General features: G+C 44.0%; 1 protein-coding gene across 1 annotated transcript in view; it reads right to left on the bottom strand.

Moving 5' to 3' along the window:
* Positions 1–18,236, bottom strand: part of PREP (prolyl endopeptidase) — a 137,313-nt gene that overhangs the window by 104,982 nt on the left and 14,095 nt on the right. The window contains exons 3-5 of the mRNA XM_082633454.1: positions 6,160–6,293; positions 4,905–5,035; positions 2,188–2,397 (exon numbers count right to left, since the gene is read on the bottom strand). Coding sequence (XP_082489580.1) covers positions 2,188–2,397; positions 4,905–5,035; positions 6,160–6,293 — 475 coding nt within the window. The remainder of the gene's footprint in view (positions 1–2,187; positions 2,398–4,904; positions 5,036–6,159; positions 6,294–18,236) is intronic.

Genomic DNA, 18,236 nt, shown 5'->3' with positions numbered 1-18,236 from the left:
CAGGGGCTGGCAGGGGAGGGAAGGATGTATAGGTGGAACACAGGATTATTAAGGCAGTGAAAACACTCTACGATACTACAATGGTAGATGTATATCATCATATGTTTGCCCAAACCCATGGAATGTACACCACCACGAGTGAACTCTAACGTAACCTGTGGATTTGGGGTGATTATGATGTGTCCGTGCAGGCTCATCTACTGTACCCTCTGATGGGGATGCTGATAATGGGGGAGGCCATGCATGTGTGAGGGGCAGAGGGTATATGGGAAATCTTGGTACCTTATGCTGTGAACCTGAAACTGCTCTAAAAGATTAAATCTATTAAAAAAAAGAGAGAGAGAGTTAAGTATCAGTTGGGTATCACCCTGGAAATAATCACATATATTTGCTGATTTTGGAGGCTGATTTTTCTTCAGGACAATGACGGAAAAAAAGGAAGATAATACCATAACATTAAAAAAAAAAAAAAGCTTAACTTGGTGATTTTCCATGGGTTTTCCAGGAACACTGGTAACAAGCACATAGCCAGAATTGCTTAGCCTCATTCATAAGTCCTCCACCACACAACCTGAAAGGCTGTTGAGGTCTTCCGAACAGGACAGCAAAATTACAGCTGGGAGAAGATGCTGGCTTTCTTAAATCAACCACAGTGACTAATTATTACTATTTCTGCCAATGGAAATTAAGGCTAAATAATAATTTCCATGTTTTTCACAAGTTAACTTAATAACACTGTTCTCTAAAAAGAAATGGCCAGTTATATACTTTTTTGGTCTCCTAGAACTTGGAAACAGCCAACACTTTCTAACTCAGCAGCACTCTTAATATAGGCAGCTAATTCAGTGTACAGAGCACAGAGGTCTTTCTTTAGCCAACACCCTTGAATAAAAAGCCTACTCCTAGCTCCTCTTGTAGTTCATTGGTGAACTAAGAAAAAGGTACTACAGTAATCTAATCAAAGGCAGCAAAAGCTATTGATAAATGCAGCTGAAACAGATGAAACGTATTATAGCCTTATTCCCAACTCAACTGGGGGGAAAAGAGAAAAGAAAGCCTATCTAAAGATGACAAAGATACAGCAATTCATGATAAGGGGACAGCATGTGCAGGAGAAAGCACTGGACTAGCCGTGCTTCCTGCCAGCTCTAGGCCCTGCAACAAGTACCTGAGACCCTGCATCCCAGCTCCAAAACTCTAGCAAAGGGATGGTAACCCACCTGTAAAGATCAACCAAGACAACATGAAAATGCTGTACGTCACATGGAAATATGGAGCAGCGTAAAGAAGATGTACCAGCAAGGTACAAGCTACAGGGCCCTTCCTGCCTGGGAAGGTGAGAGGTGAAGGGGAAAAGAAAGAGGGACCACTTGCACACAGTAGGATCTTTGTGCAATTCAAGTGGAGAACAAAGGTGTGTCCTGGAAGTTAACGAGGACAAAAGTGTCAAGACAAGTGTGACCAACAGGTGACCTGTAACTTCTGAGCAGAGAAAGAGATGTGATTCCTGCAAAATTTTATCATCACTCAGCATCATTAAATAAGTTGGTTTTGTTAAAAAAAAAAATCCATCTTCTCCATGATCCATCCCCTTGGGAGAAAGAATGCATATGTGAAGAATGGACGGCAATAAAAATGGCCCCAATTTTTCACAGTTCCCTGTAACTCCCTCCCAACCCCTTGAATAGCAGTTGGTCCTGTGACTTGCTTTGGCCCAAAGAATACAGTGAAGTGATGTTCCAGTAGCAAGCCCAGGCATCAAAGAGGTCGTGCCTTTCAGCTATCCCCCTTGGAATCCTGCTGAGCTGCCATGTGAACAAACCTGGACTGGCCTGCTAGAGAATGAGAGACCACATGGAGCAGAACTGACACCCCAGACATGTGAAAAAGTCACGCTAAGATCAGTCAACTGACCAGCAGCTCATCTCAGATACATGACAGAATTCAGCTAAGCCCAGAAGAACTGCCTGGCCAACCTGCAGACTCACAGCGAAAATAAGTGGTCGTTATTCTGAACCACAAAGTTTTGGCGGGAACTGTTACACAACTATGCTAACAGATACAACGCCCTTCGAGGAAACAGGATTCTAGACCAAGCAACCTCTAAGTAGGGTTTAGCTTCTTTAAGTCATGTGAAGTCACACTTCATTTCATGAAAAAGGTGCTTCATCTGAAGTCTCAACCTACCATCACTTTTCCCATCCTGTTGTGGGTATGCATTGTAGAACATGCCCTTCCCATCGTGGGTCCAGGCCATACAGCTGAACTTCACTCTTTCGAGCACATCTGGAAGCTCTTTGGCACCATCGACTTTCATGAACTTGATCGTCACCCAGTCTGAACCACTGGCACTCAGACCATAGGCGAAATATTCACCATCTTCACTGAATGCATAGCCTAGGGGACACACGAGAAATTGTCAAACGGTGAACATGGGGACACAACTCCCAGCCTTGCCCGCTGCCCGCTGTCCTGTCTGACAAAGCTCTCTGTCACACATGGAAGCAGAATGTGACAACAGGAGGAGCAGGCAATTGGTCGTGAGGAATTCTGGGGGCTCACCCAGGTCCCCCAGGAATTTGCCTTATGACCTTGGACAAGTTTCTTAACCTTTCCAGGCTTTAGTTTCTTCATCTGTAAAATGAAGTAATAGATTATATGACCACTAAGATGCTTCCATTTAAAAATTTTCTATAATCAATAAGCAGTTCATTTAAAAGCAGAGCTCATCTGGGACTTTCAGCATATTTTATTTATACTTGGAAGAAGGGGGAAAAGGAGTAAGGAAACTGCTTTTAGAGTAATGACTGAATGTAACAGAACTAAACTGGAGCCATTACATAATTTTTGGAATGGACTCCAAACTACTTGAAATCCCTCTTTACAACCTCGTTTTCTGAGCATTGCTGGCACTCCAGGACTCATGTCCACACCATCCGACAACTAAAAGCCCAGGTAAATGAAGCCTGAGGGTTTGCAATGAAGACTCACGCAGTGCACATTCCAAAAGTGACCGTGAAAAAATAAGGAAGGCAACACCACTGATGGACTAACGCACTGTCCCCCATTCTTTGAGGCCATCACAGACAGAATGTTCTAACCACTGTGGAATGTTCCTTGACAAATATTTATATGTTTCTATTAGCTTTATGATTATAAGGAATGTGTAGTGTTTGGTACCAGATACCGACACCAGAGATTTCCTCTTATGATGTCCGTTAAACTTCACTGGGGGTTAGAAATTATCCTAAGAGACCCAACTATTTTCACGGGTTTCCTACTATTTTACGTGGAACTTCTACTAGTGAAAAATAAGGTTAAAATTTCATAAAACCTTCTTATTAATCACTTATAATTCCTATAAAGTATCCAGGCTCAAACGTCTATAAACGCAGAAAAGAGTCAAGAATGTGATGAGGAGTAAATATTCACTTTTTACTCTACATAAATTATATATAATTTTAAAAATTTCAGGAAAAATGTAAATAAAACACTTTGACTTGAAATATATGTTTAAAAAATCATATACTATCAAAAGAATCTGAATGTCTACCTATACTGTGACTTCCCTATAATATCATCTTCAGAAAACTCAAAGACTGAGACCAAGTCCCATGTCTAATTTACCTTGTCATCCATCAGGGTCCATACATGACAAGCATTACATAAAAATGTTACTGGAATTAATTATCAGAGTGAGAGGTGAGACCCTGTTATAATGAAGTCCTCTGGATGAGTTGCAAGATAGACCTTGGTTAAAATGAAATAAACTTCTATTTAGGGTGTATTACTGCACAGAATCAGTGTATTAAATTCACTCACAACTGGTCTTCATTTCCAAGACCAAATTCATGGAAGAATGCTCACAATAAGCTGGCTGGCATCTTATTTCCAATACTGATTACTCTCAATACTGATGAGATTAAAGATCATCGTGTACATACACAGCCTATTGGGGGAGAGGAGGAGGGAAGCACTAAATGACTGAATGCCTTTATAAAAGGGTCTTCTCACACAGATCTGCTGAAACAGGCCTCTTTAATTCCCACCTAATCAGTTACAGGACTTCAGCGTTCCAACTGCTCAATTCTATAGGGCTGAACCTACACTTGTGCTTTTTCTACAAAAGAGAAGATGCTACAGAGGAAATGCTGAGCCAACTTAACTAAAAACATCTAGAATACTAGCCAGAGATGATTCTCAAAGTGTACAATTTTTAAACCACAGAACCAGAGTGTAGACAACTTCCTTACCCTAGAAGTGGTGCTTATGGCACAAATCTGGGGTAATCTCATGGCCCGTAGAGGAGGTTATCTCGGAGGAAGTTATTTAGGAGACATACGGCAAGTGCATACATATTTTTGCATACAGCAAAACATACTTATTCAGCTTTTAAACTTGCATCCTCTGGGGACAAGGCACCAAGTTGTCTAATTTCTACAAGACTGTGTTTTATACTTTTAATTCTAACATACTAACAATTAACTAAATTTGAAAATATCACTTTTTCCGCACAAGGAAGCAGATTTCATAAATATTCTTTCCTGTTTTATATTTATAGTTAAAACATTTTTTGTACAACTTAAATTTCTTACAGAAGAGAATTAATTTTTTTCCAAACATAGACAGGTCTCAGAGAAGCTACAGAGAGTGATGATGATACTTCAAGATCCCAGAAGCCCTAGAAGCTAATTTAGGTCCAGTGTGAATTATTCTCTAGTCCTGCTTCATGCCATCAGAAGGAGATGTGACTACCCACGTGTTCTGAATTTACCGTGCATAAATCAGCTTTCCTGACACTGCGTGTGCATCTGTTCTACAATACGGTCCACACTCTGTCTGGTCTTTCAGAGCTGCGAGCAAGGGCCCCGGGACTCCCATGGGCCTGGCTGTGTAGCCCTCACCTCGGAGCGCCACCGTGCCGTCATCGGAGAGTATGTTGGGGTCAAGGAACACTCTGGCTTCACCCTCTAAGGAGTCCTGTACATATAATACTCGTTGGTTCTGCAAACCTGTATTGTAAAAATAGAAATACCTGGGGGACAGAGATGGTCTTTATTCAGCTATGGAGTTTTCTAGTTGTGGAGAAAAACCAAATACATACAAACAAATAGAAAAAGGAAAACAACATACAAAGGTACAACTGCAAACAGGCCGTGCCAGGGACATGGGGACTAGAGTGGAAGGTCCCACCATCTCCCTGTAGCTAGAGTTTGTTCCCTGAATTGCTTTAGGAAATCAAATAATATATTGTAATTCTACACATTAGCTAAATAAAGCCTGCTTTATTTCCTAAAATGAAAACTCATATTCAAATAAAGCAGTAGCTTTTTCTTTTCAACGGAGAAGACAGCAGATTTGCTAAAATGAAGTGCTGGTTCCCATCCCTAGCCAGGGTGCTAGGGTAGGGGGTGGGCAAACCTCTTCTGTAACGGGCAAGACTGCAAATTAATTAAGCTTTGTGCACCACACAGACTCTGATGCTACTACTCAATTCTGCAGTTGTTGTACAAAAGCAGCCATGAATAACACACAAACAATGGGCATGGCTGTGTGCCATTTAAACTTTATTTACAAAACAGGGGGTAGATAGGGCTTGGCATGCAGATCATACTTTGCTAATCCCTATGTATGTGAAGTCTAACAAACTCTAAATTTGTGGTAGTGGTTCCAAAGAGAGTTAAAAAGCAAACAAGAGACTATGTTTTAAGTGGGTGTCAGAGGGCAAGGAACAAGAGAGGTGAATTAATGGGTGCTGCATCCTGGCCCATTTCCATTCCTGGATGGAAGAAATGCATACAATAACGTCTTCTCAAGTAGTATAAGCTAAAGAGAATTAATTTCAGAGGGAAACAAATCTCCACTGCTGTCTATGAATCCTGCTATCTCACCAATTACTAGCCACAAGACAACAATCATTTCCTACAATCTAGATTTCCTCCTAGGACACATCTCTGCTAAATTTCTTAGTCCTTCTTTTAAGAATGTGGTCAACAGATCAAAAAATATTATTCTCATATTCCAGCATAGAAATAAATTGATTTTATAATGAATTAAGTTTATAAACTGATAAGTTATTCAGAATTTGTACTGTAAAATTTAAGAACGCATTAGATCAGAAAAGTAAAAAGAAAATTAAATGAAAGCAACTTCACATACCTTTTCCCTTTCTTGAAGTGGCAACTATACTTGGGATAGTCATACAATTCAGTCATTCTCTCTTTGTATAAACCTCTGATAGGACACTGCTCAAGAAATGGCACAGTAATCTTGTTCTGGGCCTCCACAAAAGCCTGGAGAGAAAATTTAAATGAACAAAGCAAGTCAGATATAAAATTTTCCATGGGGAGTGTTATCCATTAATATATATCAGCAAGATTCAGCAATTTTACTCCTGGGAATATATCCTAAGGAAACAAAAACACTATGTCAAAGAGATATCTGCACCCCCATGCTCATAGCAGCATTATTTACAATAGTCACGACATGGAAACAACCTAAGTGTCCACTGATGGATGAATGAGTAAAGAAAAGGTGTGGAATATATATAGACAATCAAATATTATTCAGTCATAAAAAAGTAGGAAATTCTGCCATTTGGGACAATATGGATGGACCTTGAGGACATTATGTTAAGTTGAACGGAGAAAGACGAATACTGTATGATCTCACTCATATGTGGATCCTTAAAATACAAAACAAAACAAAAGCCCCAAACTCACAGAAAAATCAGATCTGTGGTTACCAGAGGCAGGGGATAAAGGGAGTAGAACTGGATGAAGGTGGTCAAAAGACACAAACCTCCAGTTATAAGATAAATAAGTACTAGAGATGTAATGCACAACATGATGACTACAATTAACACTGCTATATCATATACATGAAAGTTGTTAAAAGAGAATAAATCCTAAAAGAGTTCTAATCACAAGGAAAAAAGTATTTTTTTTCTTTCTTTTGATATCTGTAGGAGATGACAGATGTCAACTAAACTTGTCCTGGTAATCATTTCATGATACACGTAAGTCAAATCATTATGTTCAACACCTTAAACTTATACAGTGTGGTACATCAATTATATCTCAATAAAACCGGGAAAAAACATTTTAAAAATGTATCAGTGAAAGCATATTTTCCCTCAATAAATAACAACAACTAATACTTCCATGGCACTAAGTATGCACCAAGCAGGTATTAACTCATTTAGGGCTCATAATCCTATACAGAAGGTTCTGTTTTAGCCCAGCTTTCTGGATGGAGAGACTGAGTCTTAGAGTGGTCAAAAAGGTGCCGAACATCACGCAGCTGCGAGTGGCAGAGCCGGCTCCCAAATCTACGCTCTAACCAAACACAGTATCAGCTACTCAGATCACGCACTGTCAAGAAACTACACTCACCCTGTGCAAGGCTCCAGGCCCCTCAGCAGCTGGTGAGCCCCAAACAACAGAGTTAAAGAAACCAAATTAGAGATACCTAGGTACTATTTTATCAACTTTTGGTTTTGGCCGCATTAGGTTTTCGTTGCTGTGCACGGGCTTTCTCTAGTTGCGGCGAGCGGGAGCTACTCTTCATTGCGGTGCGCGGGCTTCTCATTGCGGTGGCTTCTCTTGTTGCGGAGCACGGGCTCTAGGCGCGTGGGCTTCAGTAGTTGTGGCACACGGGCCCAGTTGCTCCGTGGCATGTGGGATCTTCCCAGACTAGGGCTCGAACCCGTGTCCCCTGCATTAGCAGGCGGATTCCTAACCACTGCACTGCCAGGGAAGTCCCATATCAATTTTGTTTTTCACAATCTTTCTAAGACCTACTACCCTTGTCAACTCCAGAGAACTTTGGTAAGTGCTGAAACTAAAGAATATTTAAAACAAAATTAGAAAGTGAATTGAATAAGTATGTCAACAATAATGGTTTATAAGATGAGCAAGAGATGGCCTGCAGGCCATCAGGAGACCCTGGCAGCAAAAGCAGGGGAAGGAGCAGTTTTTACAACAGATCAGTTGTATCCAAGCATAACCTATTTATAACTAAGCAGTCAGAAAGTTTATAATACTATAAAAACTTGGCTTCATAATAATTCACATCTGGCTATTAGAAATGAAACAAGAATAAATGTATTAGCTCTAAATTCAATCGAAGGTTTAATCAGATGTCTATACAAAGGTAAACCCTTTTGATAGGAGAAAACTTCAGGAAATTAACAACTTACTATACTTGGAATGGCAGGCAAAAATGCGTTATTATCAGAGTTCATCCAGATCTGAGGGCAGACCCCAGCTCCAAACAGTCTCTAAACGGGCTCTCCTACACAAACCACTGACCCCACCCTGCAGAACCACGATTCTGAGCTGAGAGAAAGCTGTTCTAAAACTCGAGGTTTACAATGCACTTGAAAACAAGTGAGAAAGACTGTGAGGTATGAGTACAATGATGAATAACAGCTTTGCAAGAGGATCAATTCAAGAGAAATAAAACTGTTAGGGGTCACATTTCTTATTTCATTCAAACAGAAAATAAAATTAACTGAGTCCCACAGAAATACAACTCCAACTGCTTATCACGAGGGACTGGCAAACCTCGCCCTGGCTGGCTTTCCTATGGCACTTCAGCTTAGAATAGTTTTTATATTTTTAACTGTTGGGCAGCAGCGGGGGGAGGGGCGGGCTGCAAACCCAGCAGTGACCTAGGTGGCTCACATCTACAATATTTCCTGTGTGGCCCTTCACGGGAAAAGTTTGCTGACCCCACTCTCATTAAAAAGTGTCAACAAGGAGATTAACTCTTGTCTTTTAGTTACAAAATCAATGCACAGCTGCGAAGCCACGTGGGGGCACTGTTCTGGAGATTGCTAAGCGCGTGCAAGAGCAGCACCTGATTTCATGGGCGAAGGAAATGCCAGGCCTCCTTTACGGACGTGGAAAGGGAGGCAGGTGGTACTGAAGGCACTCGGCCAGCACCACACAGCGAGTGAGCGATACTGCTGAAGCGGAGTCATGTTCTTCCAGCCACTGTAACAGTGACCGAGGCCCACTCCTTGCCTGATACTGGATGTGGAGACAAAGCAGACCCACTGGGGAGAAGGCAGACCCACTGGGGAGAAGCCTGGGCTTCCTCTGATCTCCTCCCGCTTGGGCTGGGCTCAGCAGGGCAGGCCCATCAGGGTGCTGGAGTGTCGACAAGGATTTAATAGGAAGCTAGTGTGCGTCAGTACCGATCCTGGCATGGTGGGTGGAGGGGTGAGAAATCCAAGGCAAGACCCCTGCCACTGTGGAGCGAACATTCTACCGGGGGAGACAAGACACAAGCCAGAGGGTTGCAGAGAACGGTTAGTCCTAAGGACGCACGCAGGGTAGCCGTGGAGCGAAGCTGCTACTCGAAGTAGCATCCACGAGGCACGCAGCTCCTGAACCGCTACTGCCAGGCCACGGCGGGCGCAGGGAGCGGGAGGGGGCGCCACAGCAATGTGACGCTGCTGTGACATCTTCGTTACATTTCACAGAAATATAAAGCCCCCACGGAAATTTGAAAACCATCATTCACCACCAATCCTGGGCAACACTGGGATGGGGGTGTCCTTACTTCTAGCAGGATGGCCAGGGAGGCTCTTCTGAGGCTCTGAATTGAGATCTGATAGGCAAGAGGGAGCAGCTCTGTAAAGACGGGAAGAGCGTTCCAGGCCAAGGAAACTGCAGGTGCCGGGCCCTGGGTGGAGGAGCTTGGCAGGTGAGAAGAAGAGTAGGGAGGTCAGGGAGGCTGGGGATGAGTGAGAGAGACTGAGACCCAGGCAGAAGCTAGATCCCGTGGGCCCTGGTGGGCAGATGTGAAGTTTGAATCTTCATTCCCAATGCAAACAAGCTATGACTGGGTGAGGAGACAGTTACATAGTCTGGTTTACCTTTTCAAAGGACTACTCTTGCTCTCGGTGGAAAACAGACTACAGGGGAGCAAAAGGAGAAATAGGGAAGCCGGGGCAGCGGTCCAGTGAGAGACAAGGCCAAGTGGAATGGCTGGTCTCTAAAGGAGCAGGAACGACCATTGTAATGGGAGTAGGGACAGAGAAGATGGGCACAGCGCAGGCTCACATCTAGATTTGATGGCTATTTCCCAGAAGGGCCTCACCAGAACATTCTAGCTGCTTAGGGCTCCCACCCTGAGACCCCCAGCAGACTGAGGGTCTTGGCTGGCCCCTTCCCCTTCCACTGGGGGTCCTCTGAGGAGGGAGCCCTGCAGACTTCGTTTCCCTAATCCTTCTGATGTGTGTTTGTACGAGGCTGCATCTAGGCCTTATACCCTGGATCTTGGAGGACCACGGTGGGTGCATGAGTCATAGATCCTCAGTTGATTTTCCCTGGAAAGGTGGAACTGCACCCTCCCATGGTTTCTCTATCTTGCTTTGCTTCTCAGGTACAGTTACAACTGCTGCAACAGAACCCATCTCACACTGAAGCAGGCACACTGGCTTTTCTCATTTAAAATGTTCAGGAAACCATGAAGCCAGCCGTAGGAACGCTACTAAATAACCAAGCTCATTATATACAATCTTGCTACTGCTCACCCGCAAATGTTAGTCAATTACTTTAACTAGAGCAATATTTAAAGACTGCACCCTTCCAAGTCCAGTATCTAGATGCAAACAATGTTCAAGTTCTTAAAAGTCTAAGTTCTGGCATAGTGTACATATTTATAATTTGGGCAAGTCCTTTTCATGAAGGTGGGTACAAATTTTCTGTAAAGGGGCTTTGTGAAATGCAGGGTTCCAAAGAATGCCAGTAGTGCCTTCTTGGCCATTTATGGACTTAATAGTCTGGCTTCTGGGTCTGAAAACTAGAACAAATTTGGGGGAAAGGGAGAAGAGGTATAAGGATAAAGAAAAGGAAAATGGGAGGAGTTGCAGAATGGTAAAGAAGCAGGGTGAGGAGAGTGAAATTCTCCTTGTCCCTCAGGAGTCTCAGCATCGAAAGTCACACTCCAGGATATTATTAAAATCACTGAAACCTGAAAGCCCATGAAATGACACCAGCAGCTGAGCCTTTAAAGAGGATCACCAGTTTAGAGTTTATAGCTATGGATGAGTCTGAAAATATTTTTCTAAGAACAGCTGCTCAAAGCTAAGAAATCCAATTCACATTTCATTTTGCCTTGACTATCAGAAACCTTCAAAGCAAAGTTCCAGTTATGCAAGACGATTAAATCTGAGAGCTCTGCTGTGTAACACCGTGCCTGTAGTTAGCAATGTTACACCGTACACATTAACGCGTTAAACGCTGTTCAGAGGGCAGATCTCATGTTGAACGTTCTTACCATAATCGACAAAAACAACAACAACCACCACACAAAAACAGCAAAGCTACCTGGCAAAGGGTGGCTCAGTTTGGGAGGCGGAGATGCTTTTACCTTCACTGTCTTCAGAAAGAATTTTTGTCAAGTTGTCCTCAGATGTACTATGCTTTAGTCCACAAAATATCTCGTCCTTTTACAAGCACAATTTTTACATATAGGAATAAAAAGGATGCATACAACTCATTAAATAGATATGTATATAGAACATCACGACGGGCAACACAGGATTAAACAGATGAATCACAAGGATAAAGATAAGAGCTACAGGAGAACAAATGAAGGGGAAACTACTTCTGGGATAGGGTGGCATAGGCCTTGGGGAGTGGGGCAGGCAGGCGGTCCAATGCCCAGGAGGGACTTCCAGCTGGGAGACCCACTCCACCATGGGTACCACCCAGGTGAAACCAGGGATGGTGCTATCTACAACCCACAAACTTGGAGGAGTTTCTGTTGCAAATTATAAGTAGGTGTGTGTAAATGTATTATTTATTTAAATATATAGATATACACACACACACACACAAAGACACACACATATGAATGAGCTGGTTAAAGCAAGTGGTTGGTGCCACAGCACGGCCTGGCAGAAAACCCCGATCGTAGTCATGTGTGAAGGGCTGAGAGCATCCTGGAGGCCAGAGGAGGAAGCACACCTGGACCCCCTCTCCCTGCTGGGAGTGTAGCAGAACTCGGAAATGACTCTCCAAGTGCAGGGATATGCCCATAAATGAGAAGGCAAGAGGTGGCAAAGCTCATCCCAGAGGCTGCAGGAGGACCCAGAGCCAGGAGGGCTGGACGGTCACATGGAGAACCGGAGGCATGCCAAACAGAGAATGAGAGGCAGCTGCTTCAGCAGACAGCTTTAGAAACGGAGACTACGGAGGAACGGGGTAACGTACAAGACAGATTTAGGAACCTACACCCAAAAGAGAGAAGAAAGAGGGCCCCTTATTTTCCAGTGCGCTCCGAACTTTCAAACATTAGCAGTCCATCAGACGACAAAGAAAAGCTTGCTCGGGTCACAGTTGTAACTACAATGCCATTACCTCAACCCAGAGAGGGGCCATTCTCTTCCTGGTCCCACAAACCCCTACAAACCCCAAGGACGAGCCACGTCAAATACAACGGGCGAGAGCCCAAAACCCACGGGGCTTGTCCTTGAACATTAAAAGCCCGGAGTGGGTCCCTCTCTTCTCTCTGGGACCATCTGCTCTCAGGTCAGGAAGGCTCCCACTGAGCTTCCCGCTGCATGTGGGTAACAGACCAGGTGGGGCCTTCCAGAAGCCCTGCCAGGCCCCTTTGCACCTTCTCTGCCTATCCCCCTGAAGGCAAATCAACTTGTTCCCTCACTGGGCTAGTTACAATCAAGGGGCAAGGAAACAGAAAGGCTCATTTCGACCTTAGATTCAAGCCTTGTTCTCGAATCTTGCCATTACCAGGGCGCCCCTTCAAAGTTGGAACACTAACCCTTTTTGGCTCCGTTCTTCAGTGTACACACTACTGACCAGAAGCCTGGCAAGGACACAGGTGATCTGCACATCAAATCCACACCTAACTAAAAATCCCCCAGGAAGAAGTTAAACACGTACAAATCCTCTCTTGAATAATTCTTGTATCAATGAGGGAATCCAAACTATAACAAGAATATTTAAAAAATAAGAAAAACTAAAACATTAAGAATTAAAGTTCTTAATGCAAATCAAAACTACAATGAGGTATCACCTCACACCAGTCAGAATGGCCATCATCAAAAAATCTACAAACAATAAATGCTGGAGGGCTTCCCTGGTGGCGCAGTGGTTGAGAATCTGCCTGCTAATGCAGGGGACACGGGTTCGAGCCCTGGTCTGGGAGGATCCCACATGCCGTGGAGCAACTAGGCCCATGAGCCACAACTACTGAGCCTGCACGTCTGGAGCCTGTGCTCCGCAACAAGAGACGCCGTGATAGTGAGAGGCCCGCGCACCGCAATGAAGAGTGGCCCCTGCTTGCCACAACTACAGAAAGGCCTCGCACAGAAATTAAGACCCAACACAGCAAAAATAAATAAATAAATTAATAAACTCCTACCCCCAACATCTTCTAAAAAATAATAATAATAAAATAAATAAATGCTGGAGAGGGTGTGGAGAAAAGGGAACCCTCTTGCACTGTTGGTGAGAATGTAAATTGATACAGCCACTATGGAGAACAGTATGGAGGTTCCTTAAAAAGCTAAAAACAGAGCTACCATACGACCCAGCAATCCCACTACTGGGCATATACCCTCAGGAAACCAGAATTCAGAGAGAGTCATGTACCATAATGTTCACTGCAGCTCTATTTACAATAGCCAGGACATGGAAGCAACCTAAGTGTCCATCGACAGATGAATGGATAAAGAAGATGTGGCACATATATACAATGGAATATTACTCAGCCATGAAAGGAAACGAAATTGAGTTATCTGCAGTGAGGTGGATGGACCTAGAGTCTGTCATACAGAGTGAAGTAAGTCAGAAAGAGAAAAACAAATACCATATGCTAACACATATATATGGAATCTAAAAAAAAAATGCTTCTGAAGAACCTAGGAGCAGGACAGGAATAAAGACGCAGATGTAGAGAATGGACTTGAGGACACGGGGTGGGGAGAAGGGTAAGCTGGGACGAAGTGAGAGAGTGGCCTGGACATACATACACTACCAAATGTAAAATAGATAGCCAGTGGGAAGCAGCCACATAGCACAGGGAGATCAGCTCGGTGCTTTGTGCCCCCTAGAGGGGTGGGATAGGGAGGGTGGGAGGGAGACACAAGAGGGAGGAGATATGGGGATATATGTATATGTAGAGCTGATTCACTTTGTTATACAGCAGAAACTAACACACCATTGTAAAGCAACTATACTCCAATAAAGATGTTAAAAAAAAAGAATTAAAGTTCTTAGAATGTGGTAAAAACACTTCGAGTTGACATCTGTTTCTTTTCGGTACCTTTAGGAAGCCCCACTGATAGACTGGGGGTGGAGTGGCTGAGGTGTGACCTCTGCTAGCCATCAGAGTACCCCTCCCCGAGATCCAGGGACTGATCCAGAGCCGGGCAGGACATCCATGCAGGATGAGGCTCGAGGCTGATCTAAGGGCTTGTTTCATGAATCCCACACACATCGGGGCAGCTGACCTGATCTAGTCCACAGTACGGATCCAGGAGTGTACCTGGAACAGGCTCGGGGGATGGTGTTGGTGCCTGGGTGTGCCATATGCTGAAGGACAGCGCCCACACTGTGATTGACGAGGTACATGTGGCCCAGGGGAGGTACTCTGTACCCAAATAAAAAGGCTGGGCCTGGAAAATGAGTTACAACTTCAGGAAGTTTGGGGTTTACCCTCTCTCTTGATCAGATTTTATCATTTCTGGGTGCCGGCAGCTTACACTAAATGTCATAGATAATGTTAGTGATACCTCTGTCTATGTTCTAACTATGCTAACTCCTTTCTACATTCTATTTTTTTTTTTTTTTTTGCGGTACAGCAGCCATGGCTCATGGGCCTAGCTGCTCCGCGACATGTGGGATCTTCCCGGACCGGGGCACGAACCCGTGTCCCCTGCATCAGCAGGCAGACTCTCAACCACTGCGCCACCAGGGAAGCCCTCTACATTCTTCACATAAGTAAACCCTGTTGATTTTCATAAGCAGAGTCTTTCATCAATTCTTCTCTACATGTAACAGTCAATAAAGTAGCTATGAACCCAGGCTAAGTAACCAGAATCCTTTTTCAGGGACTGAGGTGAACACTGGAAGGAGAAGTAACCTTATGAGATTTGGGGTTGTCAGGACTGTGTAAAACCTGAAGGGGCAAGGCCCATCTTTCCCTACCATGTGGGAGAGGCTGCTAGAAAACAAAACAATCAGAGAAAAGCAGATGACCTAAGAGACAAGTTTCCAGAAATATCATGTGCAGTCCCGGCTCAGGCTGTGCCTAAAGGCATGTACTGATCTTCAATTATGTGAGCCACTCAGCTCCTTTTTTTTTATATGAGCTAGAGCGAGCTGGCTTTCAGGTACTGCTGGTCAAGAGTCCTGACTGATACAGCTCTTCCAGGAGCCGCTCAGCTGGCCAAGCATGGGCAGGCTAGAAGAGGAGGAATCCACCAGAAGCTTGCCCAAGGGCTGGATAGGGAAGCCTGGAAAAGGTGATCCACCAATGAGAAAGAGTGAAATTTAACTAAATGTTCAAACCAAAAAGTTTTAAAGTAACAAAGCAAAATAAAAAGAAATTAATGAGCTAAAAAATTAAAGAGTACAACTTATAAGTCCTAGAACCATTTCTTTCTAAAAAGCAAACAGCAACCAAAAAACTCCCATGCATTCAAACAAAGTGCTGGCTAAACTAATCAAAAAGGGGAGAGAAGTCACAGATGCTGGAAATTTGAAATAATAAAGAAAGAGAGACAGGGACTTCCCTGGTGGCGCAGTGGTTAAGAATCCGCCTGCCAATGCAGGGGACACGGGTTTGATCCCTGGTCTGGGAAGATCCCACATGCCGCAGAGCAACTAAGCCCGTGTGCCACAACTACTGAGCCTGCGCTCTAGAGCCCACGAGCCACAACTACCAAGCCTGCGGGCCACAACTACCAAAGCCCACGTGCCTAGAGCCCGTACTGTGCAACAAGAGAAGCCACCGCAATGAGAACCCTGAGCACCGCTACGAAGAGTACCCCCGCTTGCCGCAACTAGAGAAAGCCTGCACGCATCAATAAAGACCCAGCACAGCCAAAAAAACCCCCAAAAACAAATAGAGACACAAACAAGGAGAGTAAAGTCATTATAAGAACTATTTCACATAATCCCCTGTTAGTAAATTTTAATATCTCAATGACATGGACGATTTTCTAGGAAATACAGATGACTAAAATTGATCCAAAAAGAAAGGAGATCTAAACAGAGCCCAAGAAATAATTGCAATAAAAGAATTTGTCCCAAATAGCTCTAAAGATGAGGCCTTTTAAATTATCAAGCAGATAGTTCCTGTGGTATTTAAACTATTTAATAATAAATGCAATGGCAAGCATTTATTAAGCACTTACTTGTGTCAACCACTCTGTTCCAAGGTTCAAAAACATTATCACTTAATTTTCCCCACAACCACACACAGTAGTTTTCTCCAGATTATAAATCAGAAAATTGAAGCTTAGGGGCTTCCCTGGTGGCACAGTGGTTAGGAGTCCACCTGCCAATGCAGGGGACGCGGGTTCTAGCCCTGGTCCAGGAAGATCCCACATGCCACGGACCAACTAAGCCTGTGCACCACAACTACTGAGCTTGCGCTCTAGAGCCCGAGAACCACAACTACTGACGCCCGCGCACCTAGAGCCCACGCTCCACAACGGGAGAGGCCACCACAGTGAGAAGCCCGCGCACCGCAATGAAGAGTAGCCCCTGCTTGACGCAACTAGAGAAAGCCTGTGCACAGCAATGAAGACCCAATGCAGCCAAAAATAAATTTTAAAAAAAATTAAAAAAGAAAAACTTGAAGCTTAGAGAGGTTAATAAGCATGACCAATGTCACAACTCTGATAAAACTGTGGAGTTAAGATTCAAACCTGTCTTTCTTCTACCTCTAAAGCTGTTCATTAAATGAATATACACTACTGCTTTCCCATGAATAAACAGGTTCCAAGATCTCGAAGGGTTCTCATCAGCTGCTGGGGAGAACAGGGTAGAAAAAAAATTCTGGAAGAAGGGAGACAAGTTAGGAGGCTACTGAATGCCTAGCTCAGTGGCAATGCATGCCTGAACCAGGCAGTGCCAGCAGGGGTAAAAACAAGAAGGGTATGAGATTTTACACAGGCTGAACTGGAGCTCCAGAGAACGGTGTGCATGATTAAATAGAGAGCTGATCCAAATGGTCAGAGGGCCATCCAGTGTTATACAGGAGAGACGCAGAAGTCTTTATTGTGGCACATGCCTTGATTTCCCTCAATGAGAAAAATGAGAATCACAAACACTGTCCCTCTAATTTACAAAGATGCTATGAACCAGTGAGGCATCTATGAGAACCTTAACTCCTTGAAAGTGCCCTATATAAATCAACGGTGTTATTATTGTTCTCTAACCATGTCTAAGCATTCTCTAGGGCAGTTTTCCCAAGCTTTCTGGATCTTAAGAATTACCTGGTGAGGTGCTTGGGAAATAGATCTCTACTCAAATCAGATGCTACAGAAGTAGAGCTTGGGCGTGTCTATTTTTAACAAATACCCAGGTGATGTTTATGACTGAATGCTTTCCCCCTGGACATGGCAGCATGGGCTGGTGAATGGATTCCAGATACCTAAGAGAAAAGAAAGAGGCTCAGAAAAGTCAGTTATCTTTGTTCTTTAGTTGGTAGTTCTTTAATAACTGTTTTCCCAAAGATACCATGTCTGATATCGGCATTTCTCATAGAGGACATGTAGATTATTGGAACCAAAGCCGAGTAGCTGCCCACGGGGAAAATATTCATGTTAAATGTACACAAGCACCTTAAGAATTTCATCAATGGTTTGGGGTCTGCTGTTCTAAAATGGGGCTTTCCCTGGTGGTGAACAAATGGGGCAAGACTCCCAGCCTCTACTCAAGGTGTGGCTCAGCCTCCTTTCGGCAATGACCTCTAGCAGCTCAAAGGTTAAGTGGTTCACCCAGCTCCGATCTCTGGTCTCCTAGGCTGATGTGTGAGTCCAAGCCGGCATGGGCCACATCTGTCTTGCTCATGACAACGCATCCCTCTCCTCACCCCCATTTAACCTGATGCTTGGTGCAGTGGGCACACCGGTAAACCCAGGACAGGGGAAGAAGGGGAGGGCGTGAGCACACATGGAGAAGGAAGGGGAATGAAACCAGTGGACCTATGGCGTTAGGGCCAGCCGGCATCCATTCTCCTCCCCA

Source organism: Mesoplodon mirus (genome assembly GCF_964341445.2).
Source record: "Mesoplodon mirus genome assembly, chromosome: 10".
In the NCBI taxonomy this organism is placed as follows: domain Eukaryota; kingdom Metazoa; phylum Chordata; class Mammalia; order Artiodactyla; family Ziphiidae; genus Mesoplodon; species Mesoplodon mirus.
The sequence above is the reverse complement of the archived record's forward strand: the minus strand, read 5'-3'. Positions and strand labels throughout refer to the sequence as shown.